The 17,861-nt window shown below is 36.0% G+C and overlaps 1 protein-coding gene across 3 annotated transcripts in view; it reads right to left on the minus strand.

Moving 5' to 3' along the window:
- fam20a (FAM20A golgi associated secretory pathway pseudokinase) overlaps positions 1 to 12,804 on the minus strand; it is a 19,990-nt gene extending 7,186 nt beyond the window's left edge. For all 3 annotated transcript variants that reach the window (XR_013819114.1, XR_013819115.1, XM_079850622.1), the window contains exons 1-5: positions 12,222 to 12,804; positions 8,328 to 8,521; positions 8,156 to 8,206; positions 5,207 to 5,285; positions 5,035 to 5,127 (exon numbers count right to left, since the gene is read on the minus strand). Coding sequence is in view for 1 of the 3 variants with exons in the window: in XM_079850622.1 (XP_079706748.1) it covers positions 5,035 to 5,127; positions 5,207 to 5,285; positions 8,156 to 8,206; positions 8,328 to 8,521; positions 12,222 to 12,571 (767 nt within the window). In the remaining 2 variants the exon portion in view is untranslated. The remainder of the gene's footprint in view (positions 1 to 5,034; positions 5,128 to 5,206; positions 5,286 to 8,155; positions 8,207 to 8,327; positions 8,522 to 12,221) is intronic.
- Positions 12,805 to 17,861: the final 5,057 nt, after the last annotated feature.

Raw genomic sequence — 17,861 nt, forward strand, 5'->3', positions numbered from 1 at the left:
CTCTCCCTCGCACATATTAATCAAAATAAATCGACACGGTGGTAAAAGGTCGGAAGACCAAACTTTCATGTGGAGCATTCGGAGATATTTTTTTCCTGAATTACCGTGTGAATTGTGCTAAATAAGTTGCCTTATCTTTTCTGAAAAGCGTTCCGGGCATTAAGCTGACATAAAACAACACTTTAATAAAACGAAAAGACTATCCAATGATGAAATGTTTTCTGTGTTGACACAAATCTTGGATGTCCAAAAGTTTCTGTGCCGCTAGATAATCGTATCTCTGCTATCAAACTACAAAAATGGCCGAACGGGGTGGAGTTGAACCGAGTGTCACCTCTACAACCTGGAGAGGGGGCGGGGTATGAAGTGTCTCATTTGCATTTAAAGAGACCGCACCAAAACGAGTTGCTCTCAGAAGCTCATCAGAAAAGGGGTAGAAAAGGGGCCTGTGGAGCTATAATAATGAGGAATTCAGACCCAAGCATTGCAGTTCCGCTTTATATAGACTACAAATGTATGATTTAGATGTAAAAAGGAACGATTTAAAAGCATAATATGTCTCTTTTAAGACTTTCGTTCATCTTCAGAACACAAATTAAGATATTTCTGATGAAATCTGAGAGCTGTCTCACTCCTCCATAGGCTTCTATGTAATCGATATCTGCCATCCCAGAAAAGTTAGTAAAGACATCGTTAAAATAGTCCAAGTGACTATAGTGGCTCAACCTCTCAGATTTCATCAAAAATATCTTAATTTGAGTTCTGAAGATGAACGAAAGTCTTACAGGGCTGGAACAACATGAGGGAGAGTAATTACTGACAGAACTTTCATTTTTGGGTGAACTAACCCTTTAATTTGGAGCCAGTCTTGAAGGGATCAAATAAGATTGCTACATTAGATCAATAGAAATAATAAAACATGCTAATTATCCAATAGGATCTTATTTGACTCTTAAAGGATTTTTTAATTCATCCTTTTAGGATCATCTCCAAACTGCCATTAGCTTTCCTTCAGGATAATTTTGACTAGTCATGTTTCTTCAACTGAAGAGGTTTTCTGTAATTAAGCTCAGATGAGGAATAACCTGCAGGAAAACACCCTTTTCTCAAGTGTCTTTGCTTACAGTTCACCACTAATGACAGGGTGGAACTCTGAGGGAATTTTTCCTTGCCACTGTCGACTGGGGGTTTGTTCTTTGTAAAGCTGCTTTGGAAATGATACGTACTGTGAAAAGCACTATACGAATAAACCCTGAAACTTTCTGTCACTCGCAGTGAGAAAATGGATTCAGCAATATTTTTGACAGTAGCTAACAATACAATAACAATATTAAGGTGAAGGTGAACAAACACACCGGCCAAGCAGACGTTTTCCACATTCATTTCTCCCATAGGGATTTTTAAACAAATCTTAAAGCATTATTTGCCATGAACCGAACCAACAAGCTACAGGGTGAATCACATCACAAAACTTTTGAAAAAGACAATAGCCGTTTTACCAACCTTTTCACAGTTCCTAGAACTATTGGCTAAAGTACCCGTATGTTCCTGCGGTGCGAACACGCTGACTAGGAACGACTTTAGTTCTAGGAACTCCATTTGGAGGAACTAATTTAGCTCCTACTTCAGAGTAGGGTCTAAACCAGCACTATAGGAACTACCCGTGATGTTAGTGCACGCTGATGACCGAACGTACGCGGAACACCAGCACCCGCCATTTTTAAAACAGCTATATGTAAACACACAGATTATAGCCTATATATCTACTCCAGAAACTGGATACAAACATGGAAAACATTGATAGATGGGCCTCTAAACCTTTATGCTGAAGAGAAAATCCAACGCAACTTTGAGGGGACCAAGGCAAACATGATTAAGTATTTCTGCCCAGCTACCAACACTGGACATCAACCACACGGCATAGGCTAATAACCTTTTTTTTCATATACTGTCTACTTTCTATAATAGTTCTATCTAATAACATGTTAAACAGTACTGTTAGACAGATCGCTAACTAATGAACACAGAGAATGAATGCGAGCATTGTTTGCTCTGGCGTTCTCAGCACCGCCAAAATAAAAGTCGCCGTGCTTGCGTCACTCCCTCACCCCTCCTACCAGTTCCTATGGCCACTTGGCCAGTGCGAACGCAAACAGCAAAACCGAGTTTGGGGGAGAGTAGTTCATAGAACTGTTTAGAAGTGGACAGTTCCTAGAACTAAGTTCCTGTAACTACTTGGTCGGAAAGCGGCTAATGGTCCATATAACGGCTACAATCCCTTGAAGCATTGCGAATGACAATCAAATTAAAACAGATAAATATAAAACTATCGACTTAATGTTGACTGTGTATGTAGAAACAACAATTTACGCTTACTGCAAAACATGCATAATATACAGTAGTTTGAGAGCATAAGGAGACTCTATTACGTCATACAGTGCCGGCCCGAGCCTTTTGGGGGCCCTAAGCAGAATTTGATTTGGGGGCCCCCTCCCACCACGCGGAGTCACCTGTGCTTGACGATTATTGACACAATGTCACTCTATAATGTTACATTATAAATTAATACAATGAGGTTATGTATTTATACAAAATAAATACTTAATAAAAAATAGATACTTAAAAATGTTTTAACTTTTTCTTTACTCTTTTACTAACTCTTTGAAACTTCTGAAAAAAAAATTGTCACAAAACATATTAAAAAAACGTATTTGCAAAATATCCTCCAACGTTTTGCAACACTTTGCAGTTTGAATGATGTCTTGTATGAACATGACGGAGTATGTGTTTATGTTTCCACTGTTCGATCGCGCCCGCGCCTCACACACACAAACAACATATTCAAGCATTGCAATCTTGACATCGCAGCCTGTTCGTTATAGCCGTAATAAAATATAATAATAAAATAGTCAACCTAACATATAAAAATTACACTGCTCTGTTTAAATAAGCCTACAATTCGTATTCAGCGCTGCGTAGCCAAAGCAACGCTCCACTGTGATGTTTCCAAGCACATTTTTGCGCATGTGAAGAGAATGATTTTTTTTCCCCCTCGATATTGGATTTCAAGCACATTTTTGCGCATGTGAAGATAATGATTTTTTTCCCCTCGATATTGGAACGTGGGTGAAGTACAAAGAAGCCTATAATAAAGAATAGTTTACCATCCAAATCCATCGCGACGAATGTTAAACATTTTGATTCTAATGAGAGAGATACGCGAGCCCAACGCCGCTTTCACTTTCGCTTTTAAATTATTTCGTTTTGGCTTGTTTTTAGTTATTTTTTTTTTATTATTGTTCTGTTCTGAATATCATTAAATTTAAAGGATAAATCATTGATCAAATCAAATTTTTGTGACATGGCTTAACATTACCGTGACTTTGCGCACGAATTGTCTATGCACGCGATCGCGCATGACTCAAACACTGGCAGACACAGCAGCAGTTGTAGGCAGGTATATTGATCATGAAATCAGAATTTTCTTGTCTTGAATTATTAATCCATTCATTCATTTATGTCACTGGTTTAATTTAATTAATATGTAAAAAATAAATAAAAAATAATCGCTTGGGGGCCCCCTGGTGGCGAGGGGGCCCCAAGCAGCCGCTTAGTTCGCTTATGCCTCGGGCCGGCCCTGACGTCATAGGTATTGCTTCATGGGAGTGAAGAGGTAATTTTGCTTGTCTTGATTCTCTGATTGGTGGAGATTTCTCTCTAAAGTTGTTCACCAGCAATTCAGCGGTTGAATATGATTGAACTAATGCAGACTGACGGCTTCAACGAAAGCCTATGTCATCGATTAACAACGCTGTAGCTCACAGTAGGTCTGTCTTTAATGGTTTATAAGTTATCGTTTAAAATCAATTTCCCTATGGAGGAAATGAATGGAGTTTTACTTCCGGATCCCGACTTTTGCACTCGATTAGGTGAAGTGAAGTGGTCTGTATGGGATGTTCAAAAAAGCAATTTTTTAAAACTTTTTCAGGTGAATTAACCTGCAAAAGGCTTACAGATAGTTGCCTATGAATATTAAGCTGAATGGAGTATTTTCAGAGAAAAAAAAAATCTCACTTATTATCACTAATGCTGCAAGTATATTTCTAGGCATGACAATTTTGTCCGATACCGATAATTCTTTATGTATGAGCCTGATTACAAAAACAAAAGTCTCACCATTAAAATCCATGTCCCAAGCACACAATTATACGGATGTTCTTATTATAATTTTATGTAGCCTATATGACAGACTCGCGCTGCACGTTCTGCACTTAACAGTATTTTCCTTTTTTGATTCCAATCATATTTCAAGCAATTCAAAACCATCATGGCGAACGGTGCACATATGAAGTGTCTCAGCTGAAGTAAAAAAACGTATATTTATTGCCTTTAAAATATCGGCCAAATTTTCTTATTTGGCCGATAACGATAACATTAAAAATGAACATATATCGGCTGATGCCGATATTTCGAGCATCCCTATATATTTCTATAAAATTATCGGTAGCACTTTATGTTACAGTCCTGTTCCCCATGTACATACCATGTACTTATAGTTATTACAATAACTGGGTTATAACTAACTAACCCTGAACCTAACCTTAACCCATGTAGTTCCCTTATAATACCCACTACTTTCTTAGTAAGTGCACATACTGTAAAATAAAGTGCAACCCATTCGTCTATTGAAAGCCCAAAAATGCACGAATGAGTCTTTGTGTCTTTAATAAGATCTTCTGGTAAATGACATGTTTTAGTGAATGCCTTTGATGTGTGTTGCAGTCTGCTCCAGGGTTTCATCATCACATAATCGTCCACCATAGACCTCAGCAAATATGCTGAGGTGAGACTAATCGTGCTGAACCTCATTGTCTCAACAGGCCTAAACAATGATGTATAGTATCCCAGTGCAGTGGTGCCTGAGGGACTTCATCTGTGTTTACTCGTATCAGATCCTTCACAGTATAACTCATTCCTGACAGTCTCTGTGTCTATGGTGTGGTGACTGTGATCATCAGTGCTGGAACGCCTCACCTGTCGAGGTGGAAAGCTGCAATCTCAGCGTTGTGTCTCTGAAAGTCCACAAAATAGAAGAAGTTCTCCGGCGTCTCTTCGTGCCGCTCCTGTCTGAAATCAACAAGGATCATTTCTATCAGTTACACTACTTTTAAACCAAAGGTGTAGTAATCTGGAAAATCTGCGTTACCTCATTGGTTTAAACATAGCTTTGCCAAAGTCTTGGAGTTTCAGGGCCAATTTCAGATGAAGACCGCTCGGTTTAACCACTGATTGGACAGTCAGAAAGAAAGAAAACGTTCATGTTTCCTTCTTAATATTAACAAAAACATATCTGTAATATGAAAATAAGTGCTGTCAAAATTAAAAAGAACTAGTGCAAAATGCCCGTGCAAAATCAGTTTTTGTGTGTGTTTTTAGTAATTGTTGGTTTGGTGTGATTGAATGCTCATTGTTACAAAGCACACAGTGAACTCCAAGAAAACGCTATGCTTGAGCAGTTTGTGAATAGGCTACTACAAATGATGCCCGTGAAAGAGAGAGTTGGTGAATAGCATAGGCTACTATTACACAGTAGCGATAACGTTAAGCGCACCAGAATGAAATATAATATCCAGAAGTAAACAGCATAGCTGACTTATAGATTCAGTTTACATCCACAAATGAATAAGCTCGTTGATTCAGGGAGCAGTGCAAAGTGCCCGTGCAAAATCAGTTTTTGTGAGCTGATCGCCGTCAAAAAAGTTCAGGAGATATTTCTTAGCGATGGCTGATTTCAACAGTTTCAATATGATAAAAAAAAAACTTTTATAGTGATTCAATGGATTAATTGCATTTTGAAAAAAAAAAGTGTCATGAATTTATTGCATTTTTGGGAAAAAATAATCAGTTTTTATAATAAATCTTTGAAAATCAAAATCTGGATTTGAATTATGTTATTATAACCTAAAGATGCTATGTGAAAGTTTGAAAAAGAAAATATGGTTTTCATCGTGTTTATGTCAGAATGTTTATTTTTAAACCACAACCTTCTAAGTGCTTCTTTTACTGATATATTTAACGATATCTTTAGTATTTCTCATCCAAACAACGTCAAACTTGGCACTGCACTTACTCGTGACCGTAGCAAGACACCTGTCGAGTTTGAAATCAATCGGACTAACGGTTCGAGAGATATGCGAATAACACACACACACACACACACATAGACAGACAGACAGACGTTTCTGTAATTTATAGATAGATAATTCTCTAAATATATGAATTTTTTATGTAGTTAACATTAATATTCAGTTATATTTTAACTAAAATGAAAATATAGTATTTGTAAGTTTTGTGAGTATATGTGTGTGCTGGTCTGGATGGGATGACCAAAAAACACCAATTTATACCTTTATTTAAAAGGTGAATTATTGTAGTAATATAGCCATTATTACTGATAATTCTTCTTGACATACAGTATAGTTTAATGTTTTATTGTCCTGCGTTGGGTTGTGGTGGAACATATGATGAACGATGTGGGGAAATTGTTGCAACACCTGACTCTTTTTGGACTGTGAGATCTTATTTTTGTTTTGTTCCCCAGAGTCGACCTTTCAACTGTAATAGTTTAATTATAGAGGGATCTTTACATAAGCAGGGCTTGTGGTGTTCACTATACGCTCCAGTGTTTCTTTTGCTTTGTCTGAGGTTGTGAGAAGCCGTAGCAGGCTGTCGGCAACACTAAACCGCACCGCTCAAACCTCTTTTAGCTCCTTTCCAGCTCAATCAAATCAATAGTTTACAGTTTAAAATAACACACACGTAATGAGCAAAATAGAAAAACAAGCCAAACAATAAAAACATTGTAGTTGGACATTCATTTAGGCCAGAAAGTGGCAAAAGAGGAAAACTTCAAGAGAGAATAGCATTTGGTTGATGTGTGTGAGCTCAGGGACAGTGCGGGACGTGTGGTTTTAAAGTCACCATGAAATCAAAATGGACAATTCTCGTAATCTTGAATCAGAATAACGTCCCCTCCCTCTTGCAGCATCTCTTCTCTTCTCTGATGACGAGGGCGGGGCAACCTGTCACTCACATGAGATCCACCAATAGCAAACCACAACCATCTAATCAATTCCCCACGGACAAAATCAAGCCCCGCCCACATTTGTTCTTGTTCCAGAAGTGTTTCGCTCGGATATACGACACAATAGGGAAGAAAAAACTATAAAATGCAACTTCTGTTTAGTGGCCTTCTACTCTACACCACCAACTTACAGTAATATATATTGGTTTTACTCATTAGCGTCAAAGCTACAGATTTCAAACTGGATGATAAAGATATTTATCTGTAAGCTACCTAATGTAAATGGGTGAAAATGATATATATACAAAAAATACATGCTAAATGTTATTTTAAAATACTGTAAAAATATGTTTTCACAATATTTCAAACAGTGATAGATTATATTTTATTTAACAAGACTATATAAATATTATTTATATTTTATACTATATTGTTTTCTATTTAAATGTTGTTAAAGTTACACTATTGTTTTGAAGGAAGTCTCTTCTGCTTTCCAAGGCTGCATATTTGATAAAAAATACAGTAAAAAAGAAAGTAATATTGTGAAATATTATTACAATTTAAAATAGCTGTTTTCTATGTGAATATACTGTAATTTATTCCTATGATCAAAGCTGAATTTTCAGCATCATTACTCCAGTCTTCAGAGTCACATGATCCTTCAGAAATCATTCTAATATGATGATTTGATGCTCAAGAAACATTTCTCATAATTATCAATGTTGAAAACAGGTGTGCTGCTTCATATCTTTGGGGAAACTGATACTTTCCCCCCAGGATTCTTTGATGAATAGAAAGTTCAAAGAACAGCATTTATTTGAAATATTATAAATAACTTTACTGTCACTAAATTACATCAAATAAATAAATAAAAATATATTAATTCGTTAAAAAGAATCTTATTGACGCCATACTTTTGAACAGTAGTGTTTATCATAATTTAATGGTATCACCTTATAATTTACATTCCCAGAAGTTCTTACTCAGGAGAAACCATAATATTTATTTTTATTTTATTTAGTAAAAAATTTAATAATCTGGTAGAACAATAGTGTTAAAAAGCACATGTACCTTGGGAGCAGTCGCACGCACCCTTCAAAGCTTTCTCATCCTGAGTGAAATCTGTCAGACACAATGAAATACTGCACATCAGCTTCTCAGGATCAGATCATGCAAGCAAATTTGAAATGAAGTATTATATTAGCATATTCAGATTGATATGCTGGAGCTCTAGGGGGAAAACCTGCACTGATGATGGTGGCCGTCTGCATGTCCCTCAGGAGTCTGTCCACACTGCTGTCATCTCTCGCATACAGCGCATATCGATTGATCCCGAGGTGGAACTGCAGCCAACTGGCCTCCGGGTCAAAGGTCACGGGATGATCAGGTATAGTGATGTTTGAAGCTGCTGCCGCCTCGATGTAGAACTTTTTCAGTCTGTAGAACAGAACGAGAGCTTTCATTAAGCTATTTAACATTCAGATTCTGAAATCAACCGAGACTCATTTTCTTGTACAAAAACCTGGAAGGAAATGAGTAGAATTGGCACATGTGGTGAGCTCTCTTTTAAGTCATCAGCGGGTATTGTTAGCTCTTAAAATTATGATTCCCTTGGCGTACACAAGTCTGCACATGTAGGAACCTTTAAGATGTAAAAACAGCACAGCTTCAGCAATCTGCCAACAGCATTTTTTGGCTCCCACAGAATGAGACTTTTTTTTATTATTTCTTTAGAACTGAACCATAGATGTATATATACACACAGTAGTGGTCAGAAGTGATGAAAAAAAGTTCGATTAAACCATCAAAACATGAGGAAAATATTTAATATTTTTTAAATATGAGGGAAGAACAAAACATTAACTTATGGTATTATGGTAACTTATGGTTATGGTATTTATCTGACAAAATACTAGAGGAAAATATCAGTCTGTAATATAGTTTTTTTGTTTTTGGCATTGGTGGAATTTTCCATTATTTATAAACATAAAAAAAGGTAATTTCTCACAATTGCGAGGTATAAAGTCACAATTGTGAGGTATAAAATCACAATTGCGAGTTATAAAATCACAATTGCGAGGTATAAAATCACAATTGCGAGGTATAAAATCACAATTGCGAGGTATAAAATCACAATTGCGAGGTATAAAATCACAATTGCGAGGTATAAAGTCACAATTGCGAGTTATAAAATCACAATTGCGAGGTATAAAATCACAATTGCGAGGTATAAAATCACAATTGCGAGGTATAAAATCACAATTGCGAGGTATAAAGTCACAATTGCGAGTTATAAAATCACAATTGCGAGTAATAAAATCACAATTGCGAGGTATAAAATCACAATTGCGAGGTACATGTATAAAGTCACAATTGCAAGGTATAAAATCACAATTGCGAGGTATAAAATCACAATTGCGAGGTATAAAATCACAATTGCGAGGTATAAAATCACAATTGCGAGGTACATGTATAAAGTCACAATTGCAAGGTATAAAATCACAATTGCGAGGTATAAAATCACAATTGTGAGTTATAAAGTCACAATTGCGAGGTATAAAGTCACAATTGTGAGGTATAAAATCACAATTTCGAGTTATAAAATCACAATTGCGAGGTATAAAATCACAATTGCGAGGCATAAAGTCACAATTGTGAGTTATAAAGTCACAATTGCGAGGTATAAAGTCACAATTGTGAGGTATAAAATCACAATTGCGAGGTATAAAATCACAATTTCGAGTTATAAAATCACAATTGCGAGGTATAAAATCACAATTGCGAGGCATAAAGTCACAATTGTGAGTTATAAAGTCACAATTGCGAGGTATAAAGTCACAATTGCGAGGTACATGTATAAAGTCACAATTGCAAGGTATAAAATCACAATTGCGAGGCATAAAGTCACAATTGTGAGTTATAAAGTCACAATTGCGAGGTATAAAGTCACAATTGCGAGGTATAAAGTCACAATTGCGAGGTATAAAATCACAATTGCGAGGTACATGTATAAAGTCACAATTGCAAGGTATAAAGTCACAATTGCGAGGTATAAAGTCACAATTGCGAGGTATAAAGTCACAATTGCGAGGTATAAAGTCACAATTGCGAGGTACATGTATAAAGTCACAATTGCGAGGTATAAAGTCACAATTGCGAGGTATAAAATCACAATTGCGAGGTACATGTATAAAGTCACAATTGCGAGGTATAAAGTCACAATTGCGAGGTATAAAGTCACAATTGCGAGGTATAAAGTCACAATTGCGAGGTATAAAATCACAATTGCGAGGCATAAAGTCACAATTGTGAGTTATAAAGTCACAATTGCGAGGTATAAAGTCACAATTGCGAGGTATAAAGTCACAATTGCGAGGTATAAGTCTTATCTTTTACATTTTTTCATTCTGTGGTGGAAGCTTTCTTTTTGCATGTTCAGATATTCATTCATCAAAATATTTGTGGGGGCTTTAAAGTTTTGTTGAAATGCTGCTGTCTGGCAACTTTTTTAAATGTTTGCGGGGAAAGAGTTCACATTAAACTTTGTTTTATCCACTTTGCATTCGATGTATAGCCTACAGCACCTTTGATCAAATTCATGCGTCATGGAATCGAGTTCCCGGCAGACACAACATCACCACGTTACAGATTATTGATCCTATTTGAAGCAAATATTTGCCGCTGGTCCTCATACAATTGTCACCATGACCTCTAGAAGCATCAGCTTGAATCAACATCACGAAGAAAAGAGAAATGAGTTGAAAGACAAATATAAACTACAGAACTGTTTACTGTGGCAGGGATCCAGCAGTGCTTTCATACAGAGTGCTCCCATTATGCCTCATCAATGCGTTTACGCTTATAAATAGGCCTATAGGGGGTGAACGCAAGAAAACTTTTCCCTCTCGAAGCAATCAGAGATTTTAACCACAACTTCTGAAACAACGAATCTTGACTAGTGCGACCTGATTTAAGTGGGTGGTTTCTGGCGAACCTCTGATTATGTGGGAGACACTTGTGTTGAGCGTTGGTCTGCTGAACAGCATCACGGCCGGTGCAATGAAAAGAGTGATTTGTCTACATCCCTGCCATTAATACGCAGCGTATGACCTAAAAACAAGCCCGTACTAAACTCATTTCCATGGGGCAGCAAGAGGGAGTATTTGAGCTCTTATTTTGAGCTGTCGATTCTTTAGCAAGACTCAAGTTAAAAAAATATTGAATGAAAAACATTATGATTTTTTTTATATTGTAGGGTTGCTTTTTTAAAAACACCAAGGCATAATATAATACTATTATATTGATTCATATAATACTAAATAATATTTACATATTATATAATAATGCTTTATTTTTTATTTTTTTAATTAAACATAAAGGCATAATAATGCTATTATATTAATTAACACAACAATAATTAATATTTATTCAAATAAATAATTATAATTTTGCTTTATTTTTAATTTTTTAAATTAAAAACAAAATCATAATAATACTATTATATTAATTCATATAACAATAATTAATATTTATTTAAATATTATAATTTTGCTTTATTTGTTGGTTTTATTTTTATTTTAGTACATCGAGCACAGCAACTAAAATAAAAAAGGTACTTGTTTTGAAATATTTTTATTTCAGTTAGTTTATTTTATTTCAAGTTTTAACTATAACATTGCTGACACTGCCAGTGCTTTTTTATGCTTCATATTGTTCAACCATTGAGAGAAAACTAAACAAAATAAAACACACTAGCATAAATTCAGGCAAGGCTTGAACTTTGCTCTCAGGACAAGAGTGTTTTTATTAACGTCAGTTAGGTTAAAGTTGCCAATTGCTTTACATGGTTTGATTTTAAGTATCGCGCATTTTTTTTGTATGTTACTTTGCAGTTTATGAATATTTCGTTCAAATATTCTTCTTCTAAAATTCATCAATAAACAACAGGTTGCAACCGTGACAACTTATCCAATATAATCAATGCGTGTTGGAAATGTTCAACACTTTTTTTGTAGCCAAGACTTTAAAGTATGTGTCTGACTCAATGACTTAAAGTGTTCCCCGGTTCATTCAGTGGTCTGAGTGCGTTCCTGCTAATAAACATGCCACATTATTTAACATGAAGTCTGTTGAGTACCTCTCCCAGCGGCTCACTTTCCTCTTGTAGTAATTCCTGAGCTCCTCGTGCTGCAGGAGCAGTTCGTCGGGCCCCAGTTCTGGAAGACGGATGTTGTAGAGCGGATGACTGAACAGCCTCTCCAGCTTGGAGCTTCTCTCGGTGGAAACCGGTGTGAAATTCTGGCTCGTCATCATCCATGTTAAGGTTGTAGCACCTCTGTTGTCCAGGCTGCCATTGGTGACCCTGCACTCACAGCTTTCTCTGGGCAGATGATACCAGTTTTTGAGTCTGGGAAGCAGGACAAAATGGATGTCAGCTGCCAAGAGGGTGACCAAAGTGACGGCCACCAGCAGCCGGTCCCTCCTCATGTCCCTTCCAGACCCAATCCGACTCCAGCAGGGATGAGATGTTCTCCTGGCTGGCTAAGTTGGGGAAAATAATCTCCAGGTCTTCATGGACAGATCTGACTCCTATGTTCCCCGCTTATTCCTTTCAGGAGAGCCTTGTTTTGCTCCTTGCACATCTGACCCAGACAGCGCAGTGCCCCAGTGAGTCAAGTTGCTTTGCTTTCTCTCTCTCTCTCTCTCTCTCTCTCTCTCTCTCTGCGTTTGCTGGAAGCGTGGAAGCTGTGTGCTTTCCTTGCCTTTGGGCAGCATTCCAGCTGCACCTTCCCACTTCCCATGTAGACACAGCCTCCGATCAAAAAACACACATGCAGATAAACACGCGCACACACACACACACTGGAGAGACAGAGAGGGAGAGGCAGGGACTGAGTCGGAAAGCAGGTCTGAGTGCCAGCGCACATAAACTGAGCGTTTTTTAAGTCGAGAAATAAAAAGGCCTGGGTTTTTCCTCCGCCTCGAGCGTTAGCTGGTGAAATTTGCACGTTTCATTGAAACAGCACAACAAACTCTGCTGTGTGAGCTGGATGAGAAGACCGGGAGGTGTTTCCCAGACTGCCAACATCTGCCGTTTGTTTGGGTTTGCATGTGCACTTTGTGCATCAGCTGTAAAATGGAATTACGAGGTTCTGTGTAGTTTAAAAAAACATTCGCGTCTTTGGGATGAGAAGGAAAAAAACACACTGCATCTGAAAACAACTGAAGGGATAAAGAATGAACAACCTCAAGCAAGTCTAGAAATAGATTTTGACTGGTTGAGGCTTTTCATTCTGTATCCGTTCGGTTGTTTTCTGAGGTTTTTGTCTTTTTTCTTTTCAATTTTTTTTTTATTTAGGGCTAAATTTAAGATTTATGTATTTGAATTGCATATACAATTTCCATCCATTTTGATTGCACAGTGTTAACATGAACAAACTAATACACTTAATGTGATGCTTATTTATCAGTCATACATGAATGAAACTGGCTGTTTATTATGAACTATTTACATTTATTTGGTTCTATTTAAATAATATTTTCAAACTGCATTTTTTTTTCAAAATGCTTGGAACCAGCATAAATCTGTTAATATTGAAAACAATTAAAAGCATTCAGTTAAAAAGTAAGAACACTGATCAAATACGCCTAGCTGTGAAACAAGCGATAATCAGTTAGATAAAATGTATGAGATCAAAACAAATTGATTTATAGATGATAAATATATAAAGCTGGTTATTGTGTATTTAAAACTGTCACCATGAAGTTATGATTGTCTGCACCTGTGCTCATTAGTCCCTGATTAGTCCCATCATTCGTCTTCCTTCCAAGGCAAGAACGTGACAAAAACACATTCAGTTTATTAGTACGATTACAGAAATCTTACCCGTTTCATTTATGAATGACTGACAAATATGCTTCACATAAGGTTTGTTAATGTTAAAACTGTGTAAGCCAACTTTATTATGTAATTTAAATACTTTAAATGTTTATGTAATATTTAAATAAATCTTAAATGTGGGTCTAAATATTGTATTGGTTACACTTAATTTGAAGGTGTCTTTGTTACACAGTAATTATTCATTTAAGTACTGAGTAATATTAAGTAACTACATGTACTTACTATAGGGTTAGGATTAGGGTTTGGTTTAGGATTAGTTGCATGTAATTATGCATAATCTATAGTTATTACTATAGTAAATGCATGTAATATTATGTAACAATGACGCTGTAAAATAAATTGATACCCTTTATTTTAAGGTGTCCTTTTTAAGTATGGAGTAATATTAATCAACAACATGTACTTAAGGGTTAGGGTAGGGTCTAGTGTTAGTTAATTATGCATAATTTACTGTTATTTCTATAATAACAACGTGTAACAAGGACACTGTAAAATAAAGCATTAGAAAAAAAAGAAAAAAGAAAAAAACACAAGTCTTACCCAACACTGAAAGGCTGGATGAGTCCAAAATCCATTGCTATTTTGAAATGCAGTCCATGTATTTTTGCAGCTGTTGTTGAAGAGGGAAATATATATTTGGGTAACACCCCGTCCATTACTACTACGTGATAACCTCGATGTTGACCCATGTTTCTGGGTATCGCCTGAGTAATTTCATTAGCCGACTCCGTATTGTGACGTTCGGCATGTAGAGTTTATTTAATGCAGTTGGGTTCAGTTTGAAAACGCTCATATAGCACTTCATTTTTCTGCCTGATTTGAAGTTCCACTGATGCTTGAAGATTTATACGCTTGTTTTTTCATCCTCCAAAGCTTTGCACTTTTGTTTACTTGTACTCTTCGTTATCTGTCTTGGATTATTCATGCAGAGCAGCTCCAAAGCTTCCAGGAATTCTTTCAACGAAATTATATAACAGCATGTCAAAAGCTGGCTTTTGGGAAATCTTGGTGAGAAGTTGTGAGGAAAGTTTCCTAGTCAAAAAAAACAAAACAAAAAAAGAGACAGAAATATTCATGCACACAGTATCCATGACCAGAGGAACTTTACACACTGCATCATTTGTACTCACTTCTCATTTGTCTTCCTATCAGACCAATGCATTCCTCATTAAAGGGAGTTTCTGCATTCCCAGACGAGAGCCTTAGCAGGCCGTCGTGTTTCAGCGTCATGCTTTTTATTGAGAGAAATTTGTCCAGTTCATCTTGAATGGATAGAAAGAGCAACTAATAAATCACGGCGCAGCGCTGTGCTCATGTTGAGGTGATGAACGATCTGCTGGCGGAGGATTGCGAAGCACTGATGATCGAGCTTGTGATATTTCATGAATTCAACGACTCGTTATGTGTGACTTTATAGGATCTAGGGGGAACGATGTTTCAAAACCTCCTCTTATGGACCATAACAACAGTTTAAATTTGATTAACAAATTTTGTAGTTGACTGGAAAATGATTTGAGGAACCTGGCTGCCTGTGTTTGGGGTCATTTTCTGGATTCGAAAGGGTTTCGTGGCCTAGAGTTTGTGTCCAGGGAAGCATATATTTTGGTTGGAGTGGTCACACGTCTCTTTCACCCGGTTTCTGACTGTGGACACATTCCTCTATGAGGTCTGGAGGGCAGCGACGGTCTAAATGTGCTTTCAGCGAGTACAATCGCAGGCTGCTAATTGGTACGTGTGGACATCCTAAGGCCACAGCGCTGGAGAAGACCTGAACATGCGATCACAGTTTGCTTGCTGGGGAGGTTTCTAGGACATTGCTACACTGTTTTAAATGAAACAGGGGGTCTATATGGTTTCTAAGGCATTTCTAAGGTGTTGTTTTTAAGTCATTCCTACAGTTTGGGGCTCAACAGGTTTATTGAAAACAATGTCAAAAATTCAGTTCTTTTTTATTTTTATTAGAGGGAGAAAATGTCTGACGATCAGAAATCACACTGGTCAAGCTCAAGTATAACCTAATGATTCAGATCAGATATGTCATAGGAATATATAGGATATTTGTCTGCCCTGTGTTACATGACAAATTTACAGTGCAAAGTGTAAGGCTCGTTCACACCAACAACGATAACAATAACTATAACTATAACGATAACTACAGTACAGGTCAAAAAATGGAAACATTACTATCTTTAATGTTTTTGAAAGAAGTTTCTTCTGCTCATCAAGCCTGCATTTATTTGATAAAAAATGCAGAAAAAAATGTAATATTGTGATATATTATTACAATTTAAAATAATTGGTTTTCAATTTATTATACTTTAAATTATCATTTATTTCTGTGATGCAAAGCTGAATTTTCAGGATCATTACTCCAGTCTATCACATGATCCTTTAGAAATCATTCTAATATGATGATTCATTATCAAAGTTGGAAACAGTTCTGCTGCTTAATATTTTTTCATTACCTGTGATACTTTTTTTTAGGATACTTTGATGAATAAAAAGTAAAAAAAAAAAAAAAAAAAAAAAAGAAGCAAATTTTTTAAAAATAGAAATCTTTTGTAACAACAATATACACGACTGGTCAGTAATTTGGGGTCAGTTTCTTTCTTTTTTTTTAAATAAATCAATACTTTTATTCAGCAAGGATGTGTTAAATTGATAAAAAGTGATAGTAAAGAAGATTTATATTATAAGAAAATATTTTTTTATTTTGAATAAATGCAGTTCTTTTTAACCTTTTATTCATCAAATATATTAGGCAGCAGAACTGTTTCTCATAATAAATCAGAATATTAGAGTGATTTCTAAAGGATCATGTGATTGACTGGATGTCACATGTGACACTGAAGACTGGAGTAATGATGCTGAAAATTCAGCTTTGCATCACAGGAATAAATTATTTTTTAAAGTATATTCAAATAGAAAACTATTATTTTAAGTTTTAATAATATTTTACAATATTACTGTTTTTTTTCTGTATTTTTGATCAAATAAATGCAGGCTTGATGAGCAGAAGAAACTTCTTTCAAAAGCATTAAAAATAGTAATGTTTCCAAACTTTTGACCTGTAGTGTATATTCATCCACACCAGTGGATGATATAGTTCTGTTTATTCTAAGCGCGTGCGTGTCTGTCACTTTAAATGCTTGAGCTCGTAACAGCAGGATTGATTCTGATTGGCTGTCAGTGTTTTTATATGTTTATCAGCTGGATAAAATCGTTCTAAAAGTGATTCCAACAATATCGTTTCTCTTTATTGTTATTGTTGCTGTTGTGTGAACTCTGCAATTCTTTAATATTGAGAATGATTTTTGGAACTCTATCTTTTCTTTTAGGAGGAATTTTAATAGATTTATAAAATCTATTTAAAAAATAAATAAAGCAGCATTTTCATCTCCAGTATAAACTGACACGACATGTTTTAGGCTATTAGATAGAGAGTGGGAGAAAAAAACTTAGGAAAAAAACGTCCTGTTATTTATTATATCCATTTGCTTGGTCAGTCTCGTTATGGGTTTTGGTTCTTTTGCTGTTGTTGCTGTAAATACCTTTGAAAGGGACCTTGGCGAAGAGATATGGACATTTAATGCGGTCAAGAAGACCTGACTGGAACTACTTTAGCCGTGCGTTTTCCTGAAAATAATTGCACGTAGAACGTTAGTCAACCAATCAGATTCAAGCATTCAACAACCCCCGTAGTATGAGAGAATAAGCACAAACAGAACAGGATGAGTTACTGTATGTGCCAAATTGAGTAAGGGTTTGTTCAAATCTCTAACCCTAAGTATGACAGTAAGCAACAGTAAAAGTGTAAATACATTTTTATTGCTAAAATTACAGTTTCATGTACAGTAAATGAAAGCTTCAAATGGA

The sequence above is a fragment of the Squalius cephalus genome (genome assembly GCF_949319135.1).
Source record: "Squalius cephalus genome assembly, chromosome: 19".
Lineage (NCBI taxonomy): Eukaryota > Metazoa > Chordata > Actinopteri > Cypriniformes > Leuciscidae > Squalius > Squalius cephalus.